The 14,880-nt window shown below is 39.1% G+C and overlaps 1 protein-coding gene across 2 annotated transcripts in view; it reads right to left on the reverse strand.

Moving 5' to 3' along the window:
- The window catches only part of ZNF407 (zinc finger protein 407), a 340,268-nt gene that overhangs the window by 93,883 nt on the left and 231,505 nt on the right, over positions 1-14,880 (reverse strand). For both annotated transcript variants that reach the window (XM_064705737.1, XM_064705739.1), the window contains exon 8: positions 4,900-5,078. In XM_064705737.1, the coding sequence (XP_064561807.1) occupies positions 4,900-5,078 (179 nt within the window). The remainder of the gene's footprint in view (positions 1-4,899; positions 5,079-14,880) is intronic.

The following is a 14,880-nucleotide window of genomic DNA, read 5'->3' on the forward strand; positions in this document are numbered from 1 at the left end:
GACTGCTAATTCTAAATTAAACATCGCCAAATTTTCTGTTCAATGCCTTAAGCAGTTCCCTAATCACATAGTTGACCATTATGAAGCCATTTTACAGCAAGAGCTTTGTGACTTAAACTATTTGCATTGCACCTATTTTGCACATGAGAAAACTTGTACAAAAAGCAGGACCATTATATCTTTTGTTCAGTGAAAAAACAGGTTATTCTGATTTCTAGGGTTGCATTCATTCTTGGAAATCATCTCCACTTTAACAGTGCAGCATGGAAATAACGATATGGAAAAAACACTCAGTATCACTGCATAACTTTCAACATCATCACAAAACCAATAATGAGCAAACTGCTTCCCTTCTCTCTAAAGAGTTTTTTGCTTATGACCAGATTAGTATCCACAGAAGGCTACTATGGCACACCACAGATGTCATGAACTCTGCAGCTATTCGAAGAATGGAGATGTTCAGGCATAGATATTACACTGTTTGGACATAAATAATGCATCATAATAGTATCACAATGTTTATAAGACAAGAGCTCCTAAATGATGAACATTTAGTTCAAACTGAAATTATCTCTACCAAGGGATGTTTCTCCAAAGCGGACGAAGCACTGAGAAACAAAACTGGAATACTGATCCCTTGCAAGATCTACCACAGGTATGGGCCCTTCTCCTGTCCCACTTGACAAAGTATTCAGGTTTAGTTCAACTCAGTATTGCAATGTAGCATCAGTTAGAACAAAATACATTCAAGTATTTTGGAAATGCAACACACACAAGAATCAAAATATTTCTTCAGCTTGCTTTGAGACTCGCAATTCAGACAAGCCCACAGTAGAGAAACAAACTTTTTAAAATAAAACTATCTAATTTTTAGAAAAACTACTAAAATGATAGTCACCAACATGATATGACAATTCACTCATCTATTGCATTCATTTTCCATTTGTAATGACACACATTCAGATTTGCACATGGACAACAAGAATGTACATGAACAGTTTCCACTAGAACCAAATTTCTATCACTTAAACATTACCTGCAGGATTCCTTGCTCATAAGCCCATATCTGTTCTTAGAACAGCTGTAAAATCTATCAGTATCGTAAAAGTGGTTTTAAAAAGAAAATAAATTCATATTGTGGATAATGGCTAACAGTCTCTGGATTCATGTTTTTTTTTTCCAACAAAATTTCAATTTTAACACAGACCTTGAGAAAATGCATCAGAGAATATAGAGAAATAGGCACCAAACTCCTACAGAACAACACACAGGCATTTTTAAAAAACAGATTTGATGCTTCATATAAAAATTAAGGTTAAATGCATAAACTGGTATTTAAAGTGTATATCAAATTCAATTCACAATTTTATGTGCACTGCATATATCTTTGTTGGCTTGTGTGGATTAAAAGCCTGTTGCTCAAATGTAATAAATTTTAAAAGTTAAAGACAAAAGTATAATCCAGACCGTTATTGTTTTAAAATATCTAAAATTTATAAGGAATATAGTTGTATTGTTAAATAACTCCCCCTATGACAGAGGGAACCTATAGCAAAAAGAGGAAAGAAAATCTGAAGACCTGGTTTGCTGGCATTTCTATATATCAATTTAGAAGTGCTATCACCTTGCAATTAGAGTATCATCCTCACAAATGTAAAAGACAAATTCTTTTGCCTTCCATCTTCCACAGTCTCTCCCTCTGAAATGCGGCTTCCTCAATCTCCTTACTAATCCTGACCCTATAAAGCAGTACAGTAGCTGCCAAAGAAAGCTAACTAGAAACTAATATTAGAGCATTATATTGTTGTAGCAGGGCAGCTCACCCCCACCAGAGCTTATCTGTTGTTTGTTAACCAGTCAGATAACTCAAACAAGACAAGCTCTCTTACAGTGAGTTATTTTGGCACCATGGGGTTGACACCTCCCAACTGCCAATAAACATCTTACTAATGGAAGTGAGATCTGGAAAGATAAGCCAGATTTTTGACAGACAGATATCCACTTTAAAACTGTAAGAGCCATACCAAACTCCCACAAAGCAGAGATTTTCTATACATTTCCCTGGAAATGTGTGGAGTTTCTCCCCTGAGTAGGAACACCTGCTTTGCAGTTACTCCCCAGGGATTAAGTGAAGGAATGTGCACATTACCATGGTTTCAGTGATAAGTTACATTTGACTCCTAATCAATACTATTTCTTTTCCTATCTCCAATATAGGTACCTTGATATTGTGCATTTTTATGTTATGCTGTAAGCTACTAGCCGTTCTTTTTCGTTTTATACTCTGTAGTAAGCGGTTCTGATTAAGATCTTTCATCTGCTATCTCTTGTCTGTTTAATAAATAATTCATTTTATAAACAGATCTGACTTGCCATCATTAGAACTTGCAGGCCAGGGAGATTCCTTGAACTTAAACTGTTGCCAAAGTCTGAGGCTAAGGCTTGTCTGAAGCTTCCACTCTTCCCGCAACAATTACAAAGAACATTAAATCTAAATTAGAAATCCAACTGTCAATCTTAATTTCACAGACAAGAAACAGACTTGGCTTTTACTCCCAGTCACATCCCAAAGGTACCCCACAGCTCCACTCTTGATGAGGTGTGATGAAGGAATTTCTGCCTGTCCTTCAAAGTCGCTGGAGTGGGTGTCTGTCTCTTTGCCAGTGAAGATACTTACTCTATCTGCTCAAAGAAGCAAAAGGCCAGCTTTCCTCTTACAAAGCAATATTAGAACATAAAAGACAGACAAATATGTTTAAGTTTAAAAAAAAAAAATCAATCTTGGATGACACTTTCATACTCCTATCATCCTAAGGGGTTCTATGTCGTGTTGTAGATTCTCTGTGGGTGCAGCCAATGACCAATAAGTCATCAGTAACTGTGAACCAGACACAGAACAAATCTTATTTTTATAAGGGATGTTAGCCAGGGCACAGGAGTTGTCCTTCATTCCTCTAAAAACCTTTTCTAAAACCTTTAACTCTCAGATGTCCAGCAGTCAGAAATGGATTGAAAAGAAGAAAATAAACTTCCCTTAATTTAACTGTGGTATCAATACACAATTATCACCCAGGTTTCTCTTTAATAGTGTTTCTTTTTGAAAGGAAAATACAGTATCATCCTTTCTATAATGGAATTATACAAACATTGTTTCAAGACTTTTGTTGCATACCAGTCCTAGGCGAGCCTGACAATCTGTTCTTGCTAGTCCTAAATATTTGCACAGTACCCTGTTTAGTGCAAGAGGATTTCTACAGTGTAAGAGTGAATATATAGAAAAGAAATATCATTAGGATACAACACACTGATGACTGTTTTCCTGTGTTACCAAGACAGGCAAGCTGAACAGTTTTAACCACAGCATGCTGCAATGAACAATTGATTTATCCAGATATAGTCTTGAACTAATAATGGCAAAATATACATAAAATGTTTGTAATTTTGGAATGTTACTGATTCAATCACTGTTACAGCTCTCTGTTATATCCATCTGCCTATTGAAAGCATTTGATTTTTTAATATTAAGTGGGATTATTGTAATAAAGATCCAACAATGTCTGGATTTAAGCTCTGAGTTGAATATTCATTTGCTTTAGTGAGAACTATGGTGAAATGTGATCAGTTTTCTGACCTATTTTGAAATTGGTATTCTGCCAACTGGCATTTTGTTTGCACATCCAGATATTATCCACCATATGCTGACATGACATGATGATTGGTTCCAAAATGAAGTGGAATACTTGGCAAATAGAAATATATCGTACAAATAATACACTGCCTCTAGTCAGGAAAGCAAGCAGTCATTTTGAGAAGACTGAGAGGTTTTAAAATAACTACAGTGTATGTACAGCACAAAGCTGCATGAAAACTCTCCAGGTTTTGTTTTTTTACAGATATAAGGATATCAAAAACTAGGATATTAATTCCTGACACAAGATTCACATCTGACACAGGAGTACTAATAGTAATAATTCAATGGAAGATTAATTTGCATCTCAGGGAGACTCTGGCCCACATAGCTTCTTCCTCCTCTGGATTCCCCAACTCTTTCTTCTTACCATCTGTTCTTTTTTCCCACAGCTCTGACTTGTCTTTCCACTCCGTGATGTCTAAGTTATCTGCCTCTCCTGCATTAAGATCACATTTCATTCAAGCTCCACACTAATTTTGTTATTTCTCCTAACCTCCCACCACTGAACTCTTTATTTTTTTCTCCTAACTTGATGCTTCCATTAATCTTCTGCCTTCCAATCTGAACTGTAGAATCTATTAAAAAATAACCCAAAAGCAAATAAAAACTACAAAAATTTGTTCCTAAACAGAAGACACCCCATGTTTTTTCTTTTAATTCCTGTTTCCAAAGCAATGTTTTTCTTTTGCATTCCTCCAGTGACTTCCATGTGTGTGCTCTCTAACACAAAGCCTGAAAAGAAACATCTAAGTTGTTGGTTGAGCTCTGTTGTTCTATCTTTTAATGAAAAACAGTCTACATTTTGTAATGAAATCTAAGAATTTTTAAAGCAGTGCATTAATTTGCCACTGTATTTCCTATGGAATTTTGTTTTTCTGTTCTTGGGGGAATAGCATAGGCAGAGAACTTAATAAAAATGTTAAAAAAATATTTCTCTCTAAAAGTTCAGTTAGATTTCAAAATGAGGCATCTGAATAGCACGCACTTCTGATGTTTATTGAACTGCAAGATTTGTTTGTATAACATGAATAGATTTCAGTGCTTAATGCATAATCTTTAACCCTGGAAAACTTGAAGAGGATGAAGCCTATTTTGAAACCATGCGCTTCTTCAGAATAAATGATAATAACTTCTTGTTTTGTTATTACTATCATTTAAGCACGTGCATTTTGAAAAGAATTTGTAAGCAAAGGGAGCAAGGACCTTACCAGCATGCAAGTATGCCAGATCAGGATTTTCAATGTCTGGATGCAGTTCTTTCAAGTGGTTCCGAAACTCCACAGGGATATTTGTTCCATACTCACACCTAGGACAGTTATACATTTTTACTCCTTCGTGCTTTCCCGTATGCAAGATGTGTTTACGGATATTTTCTGCACAGTTAGACCTAAACAGCAAGGAAAATTAAAAAAAAAAAAAAATTATTTTCTACCAGTGGTTCAAATGAAACCTAGTGTTATATAACAGAAAATCAGTAGTCATCACTCATTTTTCATTATCTGTAGATTTTTTGCATCCTCTTAGGTTTTGCACAAATGTTGTCCTTTGCATGATGGCTCCCAAAGCTGTTTCAGGTTAACTGAACATTACATCTGAACCAGAATGATTGATTTGTCACATTTACCGAATTTCTATTTTTCTCGTGGTAATCAGCGATTGACGGAAATTAAGCAGAAGAATTAACAGAAATTAATTAAAGAAAAATCTTTACTTCGCAAAATTGAAATACAAAAATGCCTATAATATTCCCAGTGGAGCTCACATGAACCTTTCCTACACAGTTCCTAAATTCAACAGGACTTGCAGTGAATGATTTTTGAAGTATGTTCCACCAACTTTCATCTCACTGTGTGAACTGTTCCTAGGAAAGAGAATTGAGTTGCTCAAGTTTAAATATTTTTGAAAATACACACGGATTCTGGTTTGCATCTTAAAAACAGCTATTGTGAAAGTAGTGGAGTTTTCATGCATAAAAGTCAAATTACATATACAATTAGTTTAACATATTTCAAAGCAATATTTATAATCATATTTCTGAAAAAAAATCATATTTCCTTTATTCACAGGGCAATCCATATGGAAATAATTTTTAATTTTTAGTCTTTCAAATATTCCAGTCTCATTACAAAATTATTTTGCATTAGAATTTCCTACTTATTCAAACTTAGTCATTAATCCTACATGAAATACATTGCTGCACCATTTATTTAAATCAGAAATAGTCAGTATGTTTATTTTTTACTCAAAAGAACAGAATTGTTCATGTGTACCACTGCTTTGGTGTTTTGTTTATTGTTTGGACTTTCTTTCTAGCACATACTATTATTATTGCCAAACTAAGAACAGAAGAACAGTAATTCAGCCTAACTGAAAAAAAGTACAAACACTCGTGTAAACGACATAAATGCATAATACTTCACAAATACTCAAGTAAGACAACAGTAGCACTTTGGGAACTGATTATATATCTATCATGGAGTGGAAATTCTACATTATGATAAAAATTATAGATGATAGAAACGACATCATGATTCTACATCATGACAGAAATTCTACAGTAACAAGCACCTAAAAAAAAGACCTCCAAAATAAACTGGAAGTAGCAGCTTGAAGTTCTGCTGGAATGCTTGTCTCTCCCTCGGAAATGGACAAGGTAAAGTTGGTATCTGCCTTACGGTGCTGCCAAAGCTCACCCTCTGTCATGTCCATCTGCTATATACTGGTATCATGATCAGATGCCTGAGAATGTCAGAGAAGACACTTATCACTGAAAAATATAGAAAATATTGGTCCTCAGCATCTTTCAGGATTCAGCCCTAAAAACCTTACAGTGCTCATAAATGTTGTTAAAATGAAATAAGTATTTTACAAAAAAAGGAAAAAATGGTATACAGTATACACATACTGCAATGAAAGCAGGAGACAACCTGGTAACCTTCTATCATGGGTTATACTTTAAAGGGCAATAGATTAAAGCAGAGCATATGAATCTGAAATAAAATTCCTGTGTTCTTTTAGCTCAGCTCTCATACTATGCTAAGGAAATATATAAAACTTTTTACTTTGAAATATTTCTGTGAAATATATAAAGGATCTGTGGAGACCTATGTAAGAGTTGTGAAGAAAACCCAGGCTGTTCAAGCAATAAAAGGCCAGTTCTATCTCCTTTGATTTGGAAATTCCTCCAGCCACTTTAAACAGAGCAATCCTGAAGCCTCATTTATTCAGTCATCAGTAAAAATCTGTCACTAAACACACCAACATACAGATATAAAAAATATAAACCCATATTTTTCCATGTAACAAAGCCAGGAAGGCTTAATCAGAAATGAGGAATGTGAGATCACAGGGCATTACAAATGGCCCCTTGTATTAGGTTGCAAAGCAGCAATTGCCATCATAAAGGTAAACCATGATGGCAACAACTGGCAAATCCAAGCCCTTCTGAATCCAAGTGATACCTTTAAATACGATAGGACAAAAGTGTACTGCATATAAAATGTTTTTTAATCACTCAGTGTGCTTTGAATGTGTGTTTTATTAGGAGTCTTTTCTCATGTACTGTACAAGCATGTTATCATACGTCTGACACAAAACACCCCCACCAACACAAAGTGTGTGTAGTTACATCACTTTATATTGTATGAGTAAACTCAGAGGCCTATGATTTTAAACAGCACTGGATTTCTATCAAAGCTATCTCATGACATGAATATAACTAAAACATTATAATGTTGCAATGGTGATGATAATTACGGTTTTGACAGGCCTTGTATGATAAGATTCACTTCCAGGTGTTTATAAACATTGAAATACAGATTTCCTTTGTTCTGAAATTTGGAAAACAGAGCCCAGTGCAATAAAAATTGTTTGAGGAAAGTCCTTCTGGTTTTTGAGTTCCAGTCTGAATTACGGCCACAAACAAAGAAATGCAGGTTTTAGGAGACTAGCCTGTATTTCACTAAAGCTACAGTAAAGTAGAGGTTTCTAAGTTAAATTACTATTACCATTGCTTCATATAAGCAAGCTTCCATCCTTATGATCCATTTTTAAAATCAAATCTACATATTTCTGTCAATTTGTCCATGTTCTTAAGAAACAGGAAGAGAACTCTTTAGAGTGACTTAATCAGTCTAAAGCTACAGTCAATGAATTTACATTTAATTCTGATGTAGAGAAACACAATAAAAAGTTTTCTTTTTATTTCATGTCTTACACTAAGTTTTCTTATTAGATGTGAAGAAAAGTCTGAGACTTGATGCAAATCTCACAAAACCCTATTAAAGGGAAGAGGGAGGCCTGTATGGATTTTTCAGTGTCTTGTCAGTGCTATATACAGTGAAAGAAGAGATGGAACATATTGCTAAGGTATGTTGCAGATGAACAGGAAATTCGAGGGGCTTTCCATGCATACTTCCCATGCAACAAACCTGCATGACCTCCTCCATGAAAGACTGGTATATTGGGAAGGGCATAGGCCTATTTTCCACATCCAGGAGAGCTCCCACATTTCTGTAAAGGATAACACTTTGAAATAAGGGAGACAGATGGTAAGATTCTCCTGAGAAATGTAGCTACTGCTTAGGATGAACAGAAAACCTCTTCTGGAAAAAGATGAAAAAGGGCATTTGTCTCTAACATCCATCACACAGCGATGCGTTCCCATTGCTGCTCTAGCTGCATATTCCATGCTGCCATTACAAGTCCCTTCCTAACAACCAGGTACCTTTTTCTGTTCTCAAGAAATTAAATGTTGCTGCATATTCCAGTATCATAAACTGGAAATCACTTGTCAAATTTAAAATGGTACTTCAGTCACAGAATCACAGCATGCTCAAAGGGACTTCTCAAGATTGTCTGGTCCATCCCTGCTGCTCAGGAAGGATGACCCTTGGCCAGTTGCCCAGGAACATTTCTGAACGTCTCCAAAGACATCTCCCACCCTACCTGGGTGCCTCTGTGAGCACCCAAGTTCAGCAGTTAACTGCAGACCTGTGGCTGCTGTCCTTGTCTTTTACGTAATGTTTTGGATAAAAATCACGAAATAAGAGAAATTCACAAAATATCTGTCATTAATTTTGCCCATGCAGAATAGGAATGTTTCTATATTTTTAAGGGTTTTCTACATGACAATAAATTAGCATTGTATTAAACAGCTAAATGAAATATTGTAGGAAGTAATAAATTTTTTCCTATTTACTAACAAGAAACTGAAATTAGAACAATCTTCAATTATGCAGTGCCTGACATTTTCAGAAAGATACTTACTTTCCATGCAAGACATGGAAATGGAAGGTTTCAGGGGTGTAAATGAGGCAAAATGTTAATTATCTAGTCCACTAATTTTTTTAAAATTTTAGCACCTTCTAGGACTCTTATTTGCACAAAATAAACCTTCAAAAGGCCTTCTCCAGAACATTAGGTATAAACTTCCTTTCTGCAGAGAAATGCATGTAACATAAAGGACTTAGGGCAGCTCCATTGACATCACTATTTACAACATAAAAACAAACACAGTGATACAACAAACTGATTGAAAAGATTTCTATTTTTTCCCTGTTTGTCAGTATGTATCATGTTCACCCTCATACAGACAGCATTCTGAAGGTCTTCTGCAGCCTTTATACCCTGCTATGGAACCTGCAAGTAAAGAGAAATTGCAGCACTTTGATTGAAAAATAGCAAAGTATCCAGACACTTTCTGGACACTTTCATCATAAAAGCAATTATGATTGAAAGCAAGCTTCTCAATGAAGCAACATGCACCATTGTAGATTCTTAACCTCAGTTATTCACCACACGTATGCAAGTATTTCTTTCACAGAAAATACCATCTAACTTGGAAAACTATCTTGAAATCAAAATTGCAATAATGTAATTACACTAGCAAAAGAGAGGGATAGATTTTTAGAAACACAAAGTTATATTTAGTATGACCTCACTGACAGCACAGTTCATAAACTGTCCAGTGATTCTTTCCTCATACCACAACCCTTTTGATATTAAAACATGGCTTCTGATGGAGAGATACAGGGAGTCTTTTGAAATTATAGGCAAATTACTCTTCAGTTAATCAATCTCCCTTTTACAAACAGTCTCATTTCTTATCCCCCTGCATTCAGCTAACAGTGCTACATGTCCAACACACCTTGCTTGGCTCTAGGATTTCCTAATACCTGGGTCTCCATGGAAGAGCTACAGAGACTGAGCTCCTCTCAACTCACTCTGAGGAATCATCAGGTTCTCCTACATTCTTTCCAGTTGCTTTAAGCTTTGAATACATTCACATTTCACACCAGTGCTGAATACATGGATGCTATGACTTTCCCCATGCTCAGCATTCTCCAGTTTCAGCCAGTTGTGGGAATTCTGGGATACTTCTTTGTCATGGTTTGAGCCTGGCACAGAGCCAGTGCCCCCATGAAAATGCCCCACCCTGGTGTCTGCTGTGAGATGTGACCAGGAATAAGCAAAACAGGCTCCAACTTAAACATAAATAACACTTTATTACCTAAAACTACAGGAAAAAATAGGAAAGACTATAAGGAAAAGAAAAAAAATTGAAAACCTTACAAAAACCACTTTTCCTCCTCCCCACTCCCTGACTTTCCCAATCCAATACATTCTCTCAAAAATACCAACTGCCCAGTCCGGCACGACACTTTAGTATACTCAAACATCAGTTCATGAAGAGGGAAAGGAGTCCTTCTTGTTCCATAGGCTTCTCGTGGAGACACACTGAGACCCTCGTGTGCTTCCCTGTCACTCCGGCACCGCCCGGAAAGTCCATTTGCCGCTTGTGACACGTTCCTTCCATGCTCAGTGCTCTCACCACCGAGACATGGCCAGAGCTGCTTTTAGGGTGGTCTTTCAAGGATGCCTTGTCTCACTCCAAAAAGGCACAGTCTCTGCTTTTGGGACAACTGTCCCCCCCATATATTTCCAACCCCCTGGGGCCGGGGGGTCCTCACAAATGAACCCTCCTGGTTTTGAGGCACTGCCTCCCCCTAAATGCAGTCTGTGTCACAGGAACAACTGAGTCCATGGCTACAAGAACAAGTCCAGCCAAAAGGCCACTCCAAATCATCTCTCCCCATCCAATCATCTCCACAATCTCCGGGTCAAAGTCCTTATCTCTCATCTCCCTTCTTATTCAGCTTCGAGGAGGATTAGCATTTTTGTAAGGCCCCAATCATGCAAGAAAGGGTTAAAAGTTTTCAGTCTCTGTCTGTCGGACGGCTCCCACGCACGCTGCCCACACGCTGCCGCTGCGGCCGGGCAGTCCTCCTCCCCCTTCTCGCTGGCTGCTCTCCTGCTCTCCTGGGGGGGGGAAGAGGGGGGGGGTGGCTGGCTGCCCGATGTCTCTTGGGGCTCCCCCACCCTTCCATCCTCGAAGCCCCCTCAACACCATCTCTGTCCAGGCCCCCAGGCCTCACCGCATGGCTGGCCCCTCCCCCGCCCAGCAGCAGCGGGCCGGGCGAGGGAGAGAGGTCTGAACTCCTCGGCCGCGATGTCCAAAAAGAGGAAGTGCCAGGGCAGTGCCCTGCTTTTAACCCCTGTGTATTCTCGGAGGTGTGTCCAAACCCCACTGGCTACACCAGGTGTCAGTATGAAACCCAAAACCTTCATTGGTTTGACCACAGCTTCCCAGAATTCCCAACTTCTTCCTGGTCAAACCATGACACTCCACCCTTCACCTCCGAGAATACACTTTCTAAAATTATCAACAAAATTACAAAACACTTCTACACAACAATACCTTAGATTCACTATGACTATTCATCTACCTTAACTTAGTACATGCTTTCCTTATTCTTCTTGGTCTCATCTCACAGCTTTACCTCATCATTCTCCCGTGATTCGATTTCCCGGTCCAGGGAACCAAAAAATGTCATGGTTTGAGCCTGGCACAGAGCCAGTGCCCCCATGAAAATGCCCCACCCTGGTGTCTGCTGTGAGATGTGACCAGGAATAAGCAAAACAGGCTCCAACTTAAACATAAATAACACTTTATTACCTAAAACTACAGGAAAAAATAGGAAAGACTATAAGGAAAAGAAAAAAAATTGAAAACCTTACAAAAACCACTTTTCCTCCTCCCCACTCCCTGACTTTCCCAATCCAATACATTCTCTCAAAAATACCAACTGCCCAGTCCGGCACGACACTTTAGTATACTCAAACATCAGTTCATGAAGAGGGAAAGGAGTCCTTCTTGTTCCATAGGCTTCTCGTGGAGACACACTGAGACCCTCGTGTGCTTCCCTGTCACTCCGGCACCGCCCGGAAAGTCCATTTGCCGCTTGTGACACGTTCCTTCCATGCTCAGTGCTCTCACCACCGAGACATGGCCAGAGCTGCTTTTAGGGTGGTCTTTCAAGGATGCCTTGTCTCACTCCAAAAAGGCACAGTCTCTGCTTTTGGGACAACTGTCCCCCCCATATATTTCCAACCCCCTGGGGCCGGGGGGTCCTCACAAATGAACCCTCCTGGTTTTGAGGCACTGCCTCCCCCTAAATGCAGTCTGTGTCACAGGAACAACTGAGTCCATGGCTACAAGAACAAGTCCAGCCAAAAGGCCACTCCAAATCATCTCTCCCCATCCAATCATCTCCACAATCTCCGGGTCAAAGTCCTTATCTCTCATCTCCCTTCTTATTCAGCTTCGAGGAGGATTAGCATTTTTGTAAGGCCCCAATCATGCAAGAAAGGGTTAAAAGTTTTCAGTCTCTGTCTGTCGGACGGCTCCCACGCACGCTGCCCACACGCTGCCGCTGCGGCCGGGCAGTCCTCCTCCCCCTTCTCGCTGGCTGCTCTCCTGCTCTCCTGGGGGGGGGGAAGAGGGGGGGGGGTGGCTGGCTGCCCGATGTCTCTTGGGGCTCCCCCCCCCTTCCATCCTCGAAGCCCCCTCAACACCATCTCTGTCCAGGCCCCCAGGCCTCACCGCATGGCTGGCCCCTCCCCCGCCCAGCAGCAGCGGGCCGGGCGAGGGAGAGAGGTCTGAACTCCTCGGCCGCGATGTCCAAAAAGAGGAAGTGCCAGGGCAGTGCCCTGCTTTTAACCCCTGTGTATTCTCGGAGGTGTGTCCAAACCCCACTGGCTACACCAGGTGTCAGTATGAAACCCAAAACCTTCATTGGTTTGACCACAGCTTCCCAGAATTCCCAACTTCTTCCTGGTCAAACCATGACATTCTTGCAGCACCAAGAGCTCCTGCACACTCAGTTAAATGCGGTGACCTTTCAGGTTGTTTTCAGCATTACTGCTTTCCAAAATGCAACCCTTCTCTCCTGCCTTTGTTTCTTGCTGTCAGTAAACTCTACGGAAACTAGCATTCAGTAGAGCGGTGGTAAACAACCTAATGGGCAATATTTTCTTGACAGGAAAGAAAAAAAATACCACAGTCTGTGGTAATTACATTATACAATCAAAACCTCCACAATGACAGCCACTCTGCCCACTTATTCAGCAAAAACCCAAACCAACCAACCAACCAACAGACCAACCAACCACCCAATCAACCAATCAACAAAAAATCCTTCCCTGATTATTCAAGATTTAGCTACATTTCAGGTTTTAAAATAAAATAAACTGATTGCCAGGTAGTGCAAACTAGCTACATAATAATGCATAATCTGCACATACCACTGGCAATCCAGACCGCAAGTTTAAAAGCTAAAGCTTACCCCTTCAGTGCTACAAGTCAATATAGTATTGCACAAAAAATAATAAAAAGACCAGCAAAATATCATAGCCAAAAATGTGGTAACGTGTTGAAACATACATTATAAAACTGCAATAACTATTAGATATTAACACACACATTTATGTATATATGTACAAGAAATGCAATACATTTTCTCATCCTCCTCACTACTAACATGTACCTGGGTTTCTTTTTCCTTGCTCTTTGCCTTTAAAAGCAAAAGTTCTACCTTTTATTTAGGTTTTAAGTGAGTGGGGAAACAATCACATGGATATAAGTGTTACCTTTTATTCAGGTTTTAAGTGAGTGGAGATACAATCGCATGGATATGCTCTGCAACCAACTTCAATTCTCAAGTGACTTACAATACTATTGCTGGAATTAGCAGCACACAGCTCCTTCTGTGGGAGCTCAGGAGGGCAATTCCAATGTCCCAGCGCCAGCTCAGCTCTGCCTGTGTCACTGCTGCCAAGCACCTCCCTGTGCTGTTCCTACAGACCTCTGGTGGGCAGAGGCAGCGAGCTGCTGGGGACAAGCAATGCCTTTGCCACCACAGCTGCTTCTGCAGCGAGTATTTGCTCACAGCTTTTCAACTCTACCCAGAAAAGGTGACTGAAATACACACCCACAGTACCATAAAAAAACATGCCCAACAACATGGTGGCCTCATGTATTGCCATGTATTGCCACTCAGAAAATATGAAGTAGTCAATAAAAGAGAGTACACTACATTTACATGCTTTAATGAGATTTTATAATACAGTCAGCTTCACAAAGAAAATAATAAAAATGTACTTGGGATTTATTCTGATAGTATTATACCAACACCCAGGGATAATAATCATAATGTTTTCTGCTTTTCTACATTTTTAGCTTTGCATTTTTTTCTGTAATGATCTATTTGTTATGACATACAGTATGTGTGACAGATGTCCAATGCTGGCTGCTAAAAAGTAGCTGAGCCCTGTAGGGAAGCAGCAAAAACTTGTGCGTCAGCACAGAAAATGATGGAAGATTGATAATTACTGCTTGTATCTGAGCTCCATTCAGCAGACTAGCATGTCCAAATTGTAATTTGGACACGGATCCACCATTCTATTTACAATGTATTGGAATGAAAATTCCCAGTTTCAAGTAATTGATCATTACGATAGCCAAAGTAAGTGCTTTTAAAGGCAAATTCAGGGTAATTGGGAATTCTGAAGGGAAATAAGAAGAGATGTACTCTAGTCTTGTTTACCTCTGAGGAATCTGTAAAGCCATTTACAACTCTGCACAGTGAACAAAAACCAAAATGTAGGCCCAGTGTTGGCATCTAGATCTACTAATGAATTTTTAGAGTATTTCTGTAAAAAACTGGCAAACAACAGACTCCACAATTTAAAGAAAATTTGATTTTTTCCAGGAGAAAGCCCATCTGTGACTCCAAGGAAATAAGGCATCCTGCCTTAAATGCTTCCATTAATTCTATTTTCCACAAGAA

The sequence above is a fragment of the Zonotrichia leucophrys genome, chromosome 2 (assembly GCF_028769735.1).
Source record: "Zonotrichia leucophrys gambelii isolate GWCS_2022_RI chromosome 2, RI_Zleu_2.0, whole genome shotgun sequence".
Lineage (NCBI taxonomy): Eukaryota > Metazoa > Chordata > Aves > Passeriformes > Passerellidae > Zonotrichia > Zonotrichia leucophrys.